The 13423-nt window shown below is 43.7% G+C and overlaps 2 protein-coding genes across 2 annotated transcripts in view; both read right to left on the bottom strand.

Annotated features, from left to right (window-relative positions):
* Positions 1-202: 202 nt before the first annotated feature.
* On the bottom strand, positions 203-6630 carry LOC126771245 (U4/U6.U5 tri-snRNP-associated protein 1). The gene is made up of 15 exons (XM_050491024.1): positions 6342-6630; positions 4109-4229; positions 3779-3921; positions 3400-3638; positions 3181-3315; positions 2991-3104; positions 2705-2905; positions 2495-2623; positions 2315-2402; positions 2042-2166; positions 1803-1964; positions 1625-1730; positions 1376-1550; positions 1065-1293; positions 203-446 (listed from the first exon to the last, which is right to left on the bottom strand). Exons 1-15 carry the CDS (start codon positions 6478-6480, stop codon positions 321-323), a joined length of 2232 nt encoding a protein of 743 aa, XP_050346981.1. The 5' UTR covers positions 6481-6630; the 3' UTR covers positions 203-320.
* Positions 6631-7827: 1197 nt separating this feature from the next.
* LOC126771379 (lysosomal-trafficking regulator) overlaps positions 7828-13423 on the bottom strand; it is a 45282-nt gene continuing 39686 nt past the window's right edge. The window contains exons 38-51 of the mRNA XM_050491243.1: positions 13216-13406; positions 12996-13139; positions 12716-12884; positions 12157-12369; positions 11821-12082; positions 11504-11651; positions 11279-11419; positions 10996-11210; positions 10591-10746; positions 10318-10498; positions 10057-10220; positions 9677-9900; positions 9151-9552; positions 7828-9025 (exon numbers count right to left, since the gene is read on the bottom strand). Of these exons, the coding sequence (XP_050347200.1) occupies positions 8893-9025; positions 9151-9552; positions 9677-9900; positions 10057-10220; positions 10318-10498; positions 10591-10746; positions 10996-11210; positions 11279-11419; positions 11504-11651; positions 11821-12082; positions 12157-12369; positions 12716-12884; positions 12996-13139; positions 13216-13406 (2743 nt within the window). The 3' untranslated portion in view covers positions 7828-8892. The remainder of the gene's footprint in view (positions 9026-9150; positions 9553-9676; positions 9901-10056; positions 10221-10317; positions 10499-10590; positions 10747-10995; positions 11211-11278; positions 11420-11503; positions 11652-11820; positions 12083-12156; positions 12370-12715; positions 12885-12995; positions 13140-13215; positions 13407-13423) is intronic.

The following is a 13423-nucleotide window of genomic DNA, read 5'->3' as shown; positions in this document are numbered from 1 at the left end:
TTATGACAAATATAAGTATTTTTTTTATTTTCAAAGTTTAATTTAAAAACGAAATAAGCTTTTAACGTTGGACAACTAGTAACTACTTCGTGACTAGTATCTGAATAATGATTGGTATTACTGTAACTAGAAGTCTTCCCCAGCTTTTATGTTTTCATATACTCATCTCGTCATATTCCAATATTAAACAAAAATGACATGATTAGACCAAATAAACTTTATTTCAATACGTGACAATATTTTAAAGGATTAAATTTGACAATTATAGTTATTTGTAGACGGCACGTATGGCACGCCGAGGTCGGCGGTCGATGTGGGGGTCAGTTGTTAGCGTCTCGCTTGGCGCCGCTGAGCACGACGAAAGGCGACTGTGTCTCTCGCTGTTTCTGCTGCAACATCTGCAGCGTACCCAGCGGAGTGTCGGTCGAGCTCATCTTTTTCATCAACTGCAATTTTAATGAAATTTTATTATTAATTTTACATTTATATGTAAATTCAATTATTTTTTATATTATTATTATTCTAATTACCAATAAATACATTATGTTGAAATAATGAGTACCTTTAGGTATTGAAACGTTACTTATGACGCTGACAGCAACTAAATGTCCTTCGACGTTCCGATATTTGAACCATGCCCAGCTATTTATACGATATTGCTCGTTAGTGTTAAAATATAAGAGAGTAAATAAATTAAGATTAGAACGTTCAAGAAACGATTCGTTTGTCTTACGAATAGTACAACTATCGTAACCGGCCGGGTAAAAGGTAGAAAAACTGCTTGTTATTCTACCTTTCTATTTAGTTTGCCTATTTAATTAACACTAAACAGAAGTGCTGCCATGGAAAACTAAACTTTCGCGGTTATTTAATTGTTACCTTCTTCTTCAAGATCTATCATCACTCTGAATTTATAGTTTAATTTGAAATTCTCTGTAACTACCATACAGTGGTACTTATTGAAATATAGAAATCCCGAAATCTATTAAATCCCAGAAATAAATATGATGTTAACATACAAGCCATGTTACCGTCTTAATAACATGAATCAACATAGTACGAACCCCCTCCTGCACGGCCTTCTTGATGCGCTTCTCTTGTTTGTTCTTGCCGGGCCCCTTCCCGTGGAACTTGTGCGAGAGGTAGCGGAAGGCCTCCTTCGGACACAGCGGGCGCCCGTCGTCGTCCACATACTCCAGCTTGATGTTCGGCCGGAAGTTGTTCTTCTCGCGGAACTCGCTCAGCGGGCCCGAGTGTCCACCGCGCTCGCGGCGACCGTGCTTGTCGTCCTCGCTGGTGATACAAAGATTACATATAAGGTTTCCGCTGCAGTCGTCGAAGATAAAATGACGAGTAATTTTGGAGGTCGACTCACCCGTAGGTCTTGTCCTCGATGGAGTAGTGGTGCGCGGTGAGCGCGGCGGCGGTGCGCGGGCGGGGCGCGGGCGCGGCCCCCGCGCGCTCCAGGTAGCCCTTGCTGAGCGCCAGGCGCAGCGCGCCCGCCACGCCCGCGCCCAGCGCCGGCTCGGCCTCCAGCCCGCCCGCCGCGCCTGCGCACACACACACACACGGTCACTCGCGCTGCTCGTCTGCGGCCGCTCTAACTCTATGGCAGTATACGCACCCGATGCGATGTCCGCCGGCTTCTCACTGTCGACGTCGACGCGACTCCAAGCCCCCGAGTTCGTGTCCACCTCTGGCTCCGCTTCTACCTCGTCGCGCTCGAAGTCCTGATCGAAATAGCACGTTTCGTTTATCATTCGTAAACAACTAGTACGTTAATCAAGCCCGTCGCTACTGACCATGATCTCTGCGAGGTGTTCTCTGTTGCCAGCCAATCCGTAGGTGGGTATGTCTCCCAACGTTCGGCAGAACTCCGCAGTCGCATCAAGCACCATGGCGGAAGCGTCGGAAGTGTCCACCTCGGGTGGCTCCTCCTTCGTCTGCTGCAATATCTCGTCCACCTGTAAGCGAGGTTTATTAAGTATTACCCAAGCCCCAATGACTTACACACCCCCTCCCCTTCCAGTCCTCGGCGCACCTCTTGTTTGTGTGCGGCGCGCTCGGCGAGGCGCATGCGTCGCGCGCGTGCGAGCGCAGCCTGCAGCTCGGTGTCCACTTCCACCTCGTCCTCGTCGGCCGCCCACAGCTGCTCCGGCTTTACATCTGCAACCACCAACCAATTACTGAACTTAATAAAAATCAACAGTGTTTCAATCTCAGTTCTTATTTAAAACAATGTAATAATTATGTTAAATATTAGTTTCGATATTTCATATTACGCGCAAAAAAAAGTAGAATTTATTGAAATCACCTGTATCGTCAGTTTCCAGCGGCGCTGTTCCGGCTTCGTGCTCTTCTACATCTATTGGCTCCTGCTTTGGTTTTTTGCGAATTTTACCCTGTTGACATTGCATGTTTGAAAATTTAGTTTTGTGCAATATAAATAAATATATGAATATCAAATCTTATATTATTACAACATTAAATAGACCTTTCTCTTGACTTTTTTGAACTTTATCTGCATTTCCTCCTCATCCAAATAGTCAGAAGCTATGCGCAATTCCGGAAGTTGTAGCGATTCTAAACGCTTGTCCGGTCCTCCAGCTAAACGCTCTGCTCTCTAAAAATAAACAATGTATAATGATAAAATAAAATTTTACTACCTGCGTAACTAAAAATAGATAATTAGTTTGGTACATACCATGGCCTCCCTGGCGCGCTCGGCCTCCAGCGCGGCCTGGTCCCCGAGGCGGAACCCGCGGCGCCGCAGCTTGGCGTCGGCGTCGATCTCGTCGTCGTACTTGGACAGCACGGAGCGCTCCAGGCCCAGCGCTGTCGCCAGTTCCGCCTCCTCGTCGTAGGCGCGGTAGCCCGCGCGCGCCTTCTTGCGCTCCTCGATGTTCTGTCGATCAGACGGTTGTCGGATTACGTTGGAGCGAGAACATGTATTTATTAAATGGCTACTTCTTTGATCATCGCATTCACACCTTCTTATATTTCTCGTCGTCGACGATGTTCACGTTGACGAGCACGTCCTCGCTGTCCTCGGCGAGCACGTCTTTGTCGGCCAGCGTCAGGACGGTCTCGCGTTCGTCCGGAAGCTGCGCATATGCACACATAACTTAGATCTGTACTCTATAGAAGACGCGTCTGAGTACAAAGGCGATGGATGCTTACAGCGGCGAAGTCGTGCGCGACGCGCAGGCCGCGCAGCTGCGTGGGCGCGTAGGCACGCTCGCGGCTCTCGCGCCGGTCGTCGGCGACCAGCGCGCCTACGCCGAACTCCTCGTCCAGCTCGTCCAGCATTGCCGCCTGACGAAACGACATATTGTTTTATACGATTCCCTCGTCAAATAAAGGATGGTACGCGCCCACCAAGTTAACACATGTTCTTACTCTTTTTGCAGCTTCTCTCTTCTGTTTCTCGAGGTCCCGTGACTTCTTAATCCACCCCGACGCATCTTCGTCGTCGGAACCCTCTGCCAACAGCTTCGTTTGCAGCTTATTCTCGAGCTGGCGCTTCTCTCGGCGCAGTTCGAGTCGTTCGCGCAGCTTGTCCGCAGCACGCTGCTGCGAAAGGTTCGCGGCCGGCTTGTGGTAGAACTCACCCAGGTCGTCTTTTATCTTGCCATCTTCTGAATGTGCGCATGTGACGGGTTTAATTTATGTAGGCGTTTTTGAGACAAATGGATTAATAATATAAACTTTAAGGACATTTAACATAATAATTTTCTTTTAAAATAAAAATAAACCGATATAAAGCAATCTTTCTCACCGGCTTGTTTCTCAGCTACTTCCAGTGGCTTAAGACCTAATTTAGCCCTTAACTTGTTGGTTTCTTCAATAGAAAGGCTCTCCTGCGCCGAGCTGGTCGCGGCCACAGGCGACGCGGCGCACTCTGATTCTTGACTTTTGTCTCTAAGATGTATGCATTCCATTATCATATGTTTAATACACATACCATATTTATAATTATGTTGGTAATGCTTTCCTACACATATATAAATTAATTTTTTTTGTATTCTATTATATTATATATATAATTATAAAATAAGATAATATAAGTATTGGTAAAATATAGCAAACATAAATATGCATTTCTGACCTGTAGACATCTTCCCGTGCCCTGGAGTCTCGCGGCTCGCGGACACTGAGACTGCTGCTGCGACTGCCCGAGCTCACCCCGTTGTCGGGCGGCAGGTGAGAGTCCACCGGGACTTCCTCAACTATAACAAACAATTAAATTTTGTTTTATATATAGGATACACATTCTTAATCCTATTAAATATATTTTTTTTATTTTACAACGATTCATTGTAGTCCATTTTTAAAACATAATCATTTTAATAATTCTTATGTGTCATACTTATGTTTGAAGGCACCTATGAAGTAAGCATTTAAACGTTATTTAAGGTATATCATAACAATTTCCGTATTAATAAATATGACACAATCTTAATGTAATTCTGTTTCAAGTTAATATTCCTTAAAGTGTTAGTTAATAATGCAGATTTTCATATTTATACCTTTAATAATATAAATAAAAGGATCTATTTCTTGTAAACTGATTTTAACAATTCTTTCACAAAGGTCAATTTCATATTTATGGATTAGTTCTAATATATTTATATATACTACTTTTGTCTCAAAATAAGTTTTTGTTTTATTTACCTACTTTTATTGTTGCACATTTTTGAAACAGTACCTTTACTAAACAAGTTTAATTCCTATTTACTAAATACTAATATATTTTTTTTTTGATCCTGTAACCATAAAGTTAGTATTGTCTATACAATTATCAGTGTTTCCTTGCTGAATATATAAATAGGTATAATAATAACTGTTAAAGATGAGTGTTTTTGTTTAATATGACTCATTTAAAAAAAAAGCATACTGAAAATACTATTGACTTAAAGTGACATTGTCCTTTATATGTAAAACCCAAATTTTTGTACTTGTTTAAAAAAAATATCACTTTTAACATCACTAGATGGCCAATAACAATTGATCCTTAAATCTGTGCTATCTATATCTATTCAAATCAGAAGAATTTAATAAAATAACCCCGTGATTAGAAGAACAATTTTCATTAGCCCAATTTGTTTTAATTGCGAGAAATACTGTATCATCATATCATATAGGCCTCTGCATCTTTGACAAATGATTTAAGCGGCATCGTGAAGGCACTTGCGTTCATGACTGAAAAGACCAATGCGAGAGAGAATCCTTCGGCCGCACTTCTGACAAGTGTATATATATCAGATGAAAATCCTATATTCAGTAGCTCACAGTGTGAAATAAACACGAATAATCCTAAAAACAAGGAGCGGAGGAATTAGGCCAGCAGATGGATATTTATAGGCTGTTACTTAACTTTCTACATTTTTATGTTGGTTGCCCAATTTACTCTTCAGTAGAGCTCGAATCCATTAGCACTTTGAGTTATATTTAATAATTATAGAAATATTGAATAAAGTAGAAAATTGTTAGTGAATTTAAAAAATCTGTATTTGGACATGCAAATATAAATTACTAGAAATGATTTGAGACCTTTCTTATGACATACAATTCCTCTTTCATTTTTTTTATAAGTTATTAATTAATATGACTTGCACAAAAACTCTGTGCTATGTATATATTATTGCCATTGGATGAATGCTATAGAAGTTGATGTGCTGCGGCTCCATCTAGCGGCCAGTAACAAAAAAGTGGATAGTATAAAAACTTTACCTTGAAATAATACATATAAACGTCAACATTCATTGTGATTGTTTAAACAGTCGAAGTCCATTAATATCAAACAGATTTACCATAATTGGTTTTTATATATAAGATAAAATATTTAAAGACAACATGTAGTATACATTTTCAGGAAGATATCATTTGACAAGTCGAGAACTATTATTAAATACATAAAATTTTCCTTCTATGTAAATGTATATATAACCAAATTCAAGATGGCCTACTATTACAAAATAATGGTTTATGTGCATTTGTGAATGTATTCATAAGCTTAATTTATATTGGCCATCCATTATACATTGTTGCAGAGTATTTGTTGGTTTCTACGCGCGATGGATTATACCAACCTCACAGGAGAAGCACTCGCGATGCTGTATTATCTCATATGCCGCCATTCTGAAATAATGAGCAAAATATGCCATTATCATGTCAATTTGATGATACGCCGGTTCTTGTAATGATCTTCATGTTTAAGTTTCTTAATTTTTGAGTATTTTGATGTGAATTTTGCATTGTAATCTTGTTACGTAGGTTATCCTTAATATGAAAATCATTTCAAGTATCCAGCGTAATCAAAAGTAAAAAAGTCTACTAACCGTCAGGAGATCGATCCTTCTTACGATCCCTGTGTTTCTTGTGTCTTTTCTTTTCACGCTCTTCGCCATCCAAGGGTGATCGTGATCTGCTGCGATGTTTTCTCTTTTTGGATTCTTTCTTATGTTTCTTTGATCCCATTTTATGTATTTCAGGTGTTTTAAAAGTTCAGAAAGTATAAAGATTAAAGTTACGAGTAATAATTGTAATATATTTTTGGTAAGATTATAATACGTTGAATTGCGTTGACAAATAATTCACAATCACAATTAACTATTGACAGTTGAAGCTTAGGACGCCATTTGCAAATTACAATTGCTTGCTTGATTTTGTATTTTTCAAACATAAATGGACAAGGCCTTGTTTATGAAGCCTAATTTATAAAAAAAAACAGATAAGCATACTTAAATATAAAAAAGTTTGGTTTGGTTGTTTGTCTATTAGATGGACGCAAACACTTCCGATTAACATAAAATTTTCATATTATGTTAGTTTGTAGTTTCAGGATTATACATGTTATGCAATGCTCTATGAGCATCCAATCATTTTTGGGTATTGAACCTCCAAGTAAGAGACAAGAAGCTGAAAATTTTTGCAAACCTTTATTTTGACATTCAAATGTTACCTCAAAAGTTGCAGTAAATATCATGTGCTTAAGATATTCTAGATCAAAGGTCGCAAAATTCAGACATGTCATATATGGCTCAGCGTTCTTCGCGCTCCATATCAAAAACAGCCAAACAAAAAAAAATACAGCTCTACAGTTTTTGTGATACATTTTTGGTAAGACTTCAAGCGGCCTTAAAAAAAGTGGCGGAACAGCTCTCAGAAGCATTCTGAAAATTTGTTAGCTTCAGAATATAATATCGTAATAAAATGCTACATAAACCAATTTTCACACACGTTCGGCTAAAGGACATCGTTGACAAGAATAATATTGCTAGAAAATTAATTTCGGTGTCCTCGTAAATGACCATAAAAATTATCCAGAATTTCGACTTTCCACGTGAAGTCAGGTTATGCCGTTGGCTTATTTCGAAAATGTTTTTAACCCCAAAGGCCAACGGTTAAAAAACTAAGCACACGTGATTATTTTACAAAGATAGTCTGATAAATCACTAAAAATTGCTGGTATATACAAAAAGAATGAGATTATGTAAAACGAAATTGACTTTATCTCGCACTAGAATACCGAGGCACAACCAAAAAATTACGAAATTCACAAACTGGGTGACGAAATTACTCACAAAACAAATAATACGTGTAATCGTAACGTAAGAGTAAACTGAAAATACAGGAATAAATTTAAAAAGACACATGTGCTTGCACACAAACGCCTGCACTTTAATTTAAGAGGCTTTGGCTTGATTTGAATTTTTTTTATATAATTTTTTATATGATTTTTGAACGTAAACGTATTTTAATTGTATTGCATTTTATCTTAATTCAATATATTATAAAGGTTACAATAAAAAACAATAGTTTTTGTTATATTTCAATATTTATTTAAAACTTTAACAATCAATACTTCAACAGATCATCATTCTTCTGGATTTCAATTTCGGTGTGGAATAGAATCGAACACAACTGAGGTAAGAAGTTAAAATGATCGGCGATTATTTAGAGCGCCAGAGGCCACAAGGTGGTGGCCAAGAGGTGAAATCACAATGTGAGCGCTCAGGTGTATTTGATTCTTCGACACACATATATATATATATATATATATAATATTTTGTTTGAGACACACATGTTTGTTTGTTACAATTACATAATGCAGTTTTCAGTTTTATGAAAGATTATAAATATTATTAAATAATTCGAATTTTCTTGAGAGGAATTACATCGGTAGAGTATTTTTTTCAAGTATAGGAATGTTTTGTATAAAAAAATCTTAAAGTTACTAAAATAACGCCTCACAAACTTTATAACAAAATAATGGACATTACAACGTGCTTATATCCTATCTATTTACATTTAAATATATATTTGTTATATAACATTTCAGTAAAAGTCCATCAATATTAAAAATACTACAAAATAACGATTATATAAAGCTCTTTTCTTACAAATATTTCGGAAGACACGATATTGCTAGCAGCTTCTATAAGTCATAATATTTTAGAAATTTGGGACATATTTAAAACACATATTGTATATTATTAATATTAATAAATATATAAATAAAAAAAGAAAGACAAGAAAGTAGAGCCAATTAACTTCATTTAAATAATTATTTCAAAATATTATTTTTATTCTATAAACATTTATATTAAGGCAAGCAGATCGGCACCACGAAAACACTTATTGTAATATTAAATCACAATTATTTGGCTTTAAAGGAATAATTAAGAAAGATCATTTAAATACTCATAACTCATAAATTAAAACCTAATGTTAGCTACCAAGTTACAGCTATTAAATTAAAATACTTACGTTTGAAATTTGGATGAACTTCATAATAATTTCTGGATTATATTTTTTTAAGACAAGAATAATGAAATTAATTATTTACACGCAATTTCTGTGGACTGTTTCTAAACGGTTCGTCTCATCTCACAGCAGCGCCAGCGCCGGCACGATGCGCACGGGAGCGGCGCGCGAGCCGCCCTCTGAGCTCTCCCACGCGACCACAGCGCCCTCCGCGTAGCATGCGAACAGCAGCTGCGAGTCGGAGCTGTACGTCACACTGCAATGAGGAGAGACTATATAATACAAAATTGTTTGACAAAATAATGACAAATAAAACGAGAAGGTGGAGTGGAGTTTATTTTCATTGATTTGAAGGGGTAGTTTTTTCAACATCATCGCGACCTGAGCACTGGTTGCGGCTTCCCGGGCGGCGGCACATAGGCGACGGGGCGCAGGTCCCAGGAGGAGTAGAGGCGCAGGCCGCCGCTGGCCAGCCCCGCCACCACGCAGTTGACGCTGACGCCCTCGGGCGCGTTGGAGTAGCACACGCACGTCACGGCCTCCGACACGCGCGCGCTGCCCACGAACTTGGCATTGACCGTGTGCACGCGCAGCAGAGACTTGTATTTGACGGAAGCGTCTCGCTCGTATTCGTCGGCGTCGCCGGGAGAGCCCGTCACTGTCGCGCCGGAGCCGGCAGGCGGTGGCTCGTGCACGGTGGCTACGTCGCTGAGGGTTTCGCTGACAGCGACGCATCGCACGGGTAACATGTCGCGGTTTGGTAGCGTGCGGATGTATGTCAGTCTGAGAATATTAACACTCACTTTAGAAAATTGTCAATTTTAGACATTTTTATACCGATTAATTTATCCTTTGCAGAAACATAATAAATATGAGAATCGATTAAGAAATAAATTGTTATATTCACTCGTTAAGATCCCAAAGAACGATGAGGCCATCGACACTAGCCGTCACGAGAAGGCTGGCACGCGGGCACAGCACGACGTCGACTATGGGCGCACTGTGCGCGTGCAGCGCGTGCGCGGTGACGCGCGCGCCGGCGCGCAGGGCCAGCACGCGGCCCGACGACAGGCCCAGCGCGCCCGACGCGCCCCACCCGCCCCCGCCGCTCCACCCGCAGGCTGCCGTCACCTAGGCGGTCATTATGATTCATGTGGAGGCGTTTCGAAAAATCTTCATCGCATAGTCATACATGTTGGACCTTGCCTTTGAGAATCTGGTAAATTCGACTTAAACGATCAGTTCGTTTCCCATCGGATTAAGAAATATAATAGGCACACTAGGTACCTGGTCGAGTGCAGGCAGATGCAGCAGAGGCGTGGGTGGCGCGTCTCGTCGGCGCCGCAGTCGCACCACACCGTCCGAGTGTCCCCACGTCACCACGCATAGTGACTCGTGGCTGCCGCCCCCACCGCCGCCGCCGCCCTCGCCACCCGAGCAGGACCACTCATCTATGACAAATCGTACGCGATAGTAAGAGAATCGTAAGAATGAAGAAACACAGCTTAATCTCGTGATGTTTGTTTGTGTTAAAAAGATATCACTAACCCCGCAGCACGAGCAGCGCCATGGCGCGCGGACACACGGCGGCGGCGCGCGGCGCGGCCAGCGCCTGCAGGCGCGCGCCGCCCGCGCACACGCGCCGCGCCGCCGGCGCCGCCAGCGCGCGCTCGGGCGAGCCGCAGTAGCGGCCCCAGCGCGCGCCCGACACGCCCGCCCACACCACCGGCTACGGGCGTGACGTTTTATATCGACGTACAGCTTAGTTTTACTGGGGCCTTATCGTAGGCCATTCGGTTTGGTTTATCGCTTGGTACTCACGCGGTCGGTGGGGCGCGGCGCCAGGTCGGTGGCGCGATGCGGGTGCGGCGCGCGCAGCAGCTGTCGCGGCGCCTGCCCGTAGGTGCGCACCATGGCCGCCGCCGCCGTGCGGTCCACCTCGTCCTCCAGCGATGACGGGTCGAAACCGTAGTAAGTCTGCGATATAAAACATTCTTCACTTCCGAAATGCTTAATGCAATAAATTCAATTATCGACTGATTTTTCAAGTCTGCCGACTGGGCGTCATTTGTCATTGAATATATAAACAAAGTTGAAACAGCAATCGACGATATCTTCGACAGTATTCCCGATTCAAAATGTCATAATCTCTTCGACCGTGGGCATATATATGCCAAAACCGAGAACGTCGTTAATTTTTGGAAGAGACTGTGGGTGGAAACTCACGCAGGCAGGGAAAACGTTGATCGCGTCGACGGCGGCCTGGCCGGTCTGCTTGTATCCGAACACGAGGTCGATCCAAAGCGGCAGGCGCTCGGACACGTAGGGCGCCTCGAGCGCCTGGCGGTGCACGAGCGTGAAGAGGCGCGCGTCGGCCGCCCACTGCGGCAGCTCCACGTCGTCCACGCGCGCGCCGCACTGCCGCACGCCCAGCTCCAGCCCTGCGGACACGCCACACGTCACCACACGCTCCGCTCGGCGGGGCAGATGTAGACGAGCTTATATATACCTTCGTTGTTGTAGAACAGTTCGGGCAAATAGAAGAGCTCCGGTATGAGTTCTTTGACGTCCGTGGGCGAGTCGTTGGTGATGAGCCGCCACGTGGTCGCCAGCGAGTGAAATGTGCGGTCGGGCATATCGAAGTGATTATCTACACAGGTTACACATTGTTAATAAATTGTAGTGTCATTATAGTTGTTATAGGTGGTGGCAATGACGGCTGTCATCATTTTACCCTGGTAGTTGAGGAACAGCTCTGTAAAGGGTGGCAGTCGAACGAGGTAATGCAGCACTCCGCCCGAGTTGGAGTACAGCGACGCGTAGTGGTGCGGCTGGCGAGACAGTAGAGGGCTGCAGCCTTCTCTCCTAGCCGCTTTCAGATCCTATCATTTTATGTATTTCATTATTTTAAACAACAACAATGAATAAAATGGAACAATGTAATATATGCATTTCTATCGTTGCAATCAAGGAGCGATGGGATCGGCGCTATAATCATAGTAGGGAAAGGGTTCCTTAAAAATAATACTTTATGATTTTCACGAAACTCACGTTGTATGTGTTAATATAATGCTGCTCTCTATTCTTATTCTGTATCGCCATAGGTTTGCTAAGATCACGAAAGGAGGTCGGATCCGTAAGGTCGAGGATCTTGGACGCATAGTCAGCAATGATGAAAGGTAAGACCGGGTACTGCATCAGATCGTTATAGGAGCGACCCGCTAACCCGTTGAGAATCATCAGGTACTCCCAGTTAGTGATAGCACCGACGCGCCACTGGTTCATAGCTTCCGTCAAACTCTCCTGTTCGGTTCTAGAGAAAAAATAAATATTGTCAAAATAGAAGTTTCGCTAAAGCAAATCAATGCAGCGAGTAGCCACAGCTACCTGTTGGGTAGGTGTGCGCGCTGCAAGTGCTGCAGGAAGGCGGCGCGCTCGGCGGTGTCGGCGAAGGCCAGCAGCAGCGCGCGGCCGCAGCACAGGAACAGCTCCAGCGCGCGCTCCTGCAGGCACCAGCGCCGCGTGGCCACGCGCAGCACGCCGCCCAGCGACCAGCTCGCCGCGCCGCCGCACTCCTCCTCCGGCACGAAGTGGATGCAGCTGCCGAGTACCACCGACATAAGCATTTGCATAAACCTTAAATCTTTCTAAATAACCCAACTAACTTTTCAAAATTAATGTCTTAAAACGTCAGTCATCAAATAGATAAACCTCGACAATAGCCGTTGATATGTTTCTAAGAGCTAAGAAGATTTTATTAATTGGTAACTTTAAGTCTGCAACTCCACCCCCCCTCCGGTCAATGACATTCGAGAGCCAAAAGATCCTTGTCTATATTATATTTATATTTCTTGGTGATTTTACAAAATGATCAAGAAACGAATATATCGTTTCAATAGACAACCGAAGTAGATCGTGCATCACGAGACTGAAACTGTGACATTACCGGTCAGTGAGTAGTAGCTCGCCGCAGATCTCGCTATCTACGCTGACTCGCACGACGCGCGCCATGTAGGCCACGGTCTCGCTGAGCGCCAGCTGCGCCGCCAGCGCGCCGCGCGCGTCCGCGCCGCCCGCCAGCACGCTGTGCAGGGGGCTCGGGTAGCTCGCACTCTCTGACACATATTATCGACATTAATTACTGTCTATCTACCAGATTACCACTATTAAATAACGAAACTCCATGCACGATATTCAATAAATGGTCAAACCCCTAGACTTCTCACCGGATTTATATTTGTGTGGTGGTTGGAAGCAACGGGACGGTATCCGCAGATGCGCACGTCGCAATCGCACGCGCACTCGGCCGGGCCCCTCCGTGCTGTCGAGCTGCCACGCGGCCGGATACCCGCGGGGATCGTGCCATACGCCTGAGATGGGTATAGTGGTTTAGACGCCTTAGTCGATCATGAGGCCTTAATATATTTCGGATGGCGGTCCGCATACCTCTCTCGTGCGTATGCGCGTCGATGACGGTCTGCCAGCGCGCGGCGGCGGCGGCGGCCAGCGCGTGCGCGCGGCGCAGGTGCTCGAGGAAGGCCTTGCGCTCCGCGTTCTGCGCCTCCACCACGCGCCGCGTGGCGCTCATGGCGGCCTCCGTCACCGTCCGCGCCAGCGCCTCTTTGCCGAACACGGCCCTGCGAGTGATGCGTCG

This window comes from Nymphalis io, chromosome 10, assembly GCF_905147045.1.
Source record: "Nymphalis io chromosome 10, ilAglIoxx1.1, whole genome shotgun sequence".
Classification (NCBI taxonomy): Eukaryota; Metazoa; Arthropoda; class Insecta; order Lepidoptera; family Nymphalidae; genus Nymphalis; species Nymphalis io.
This window is presented reverse-complemented; position numbering and strand designations above follow the sequence as displayed.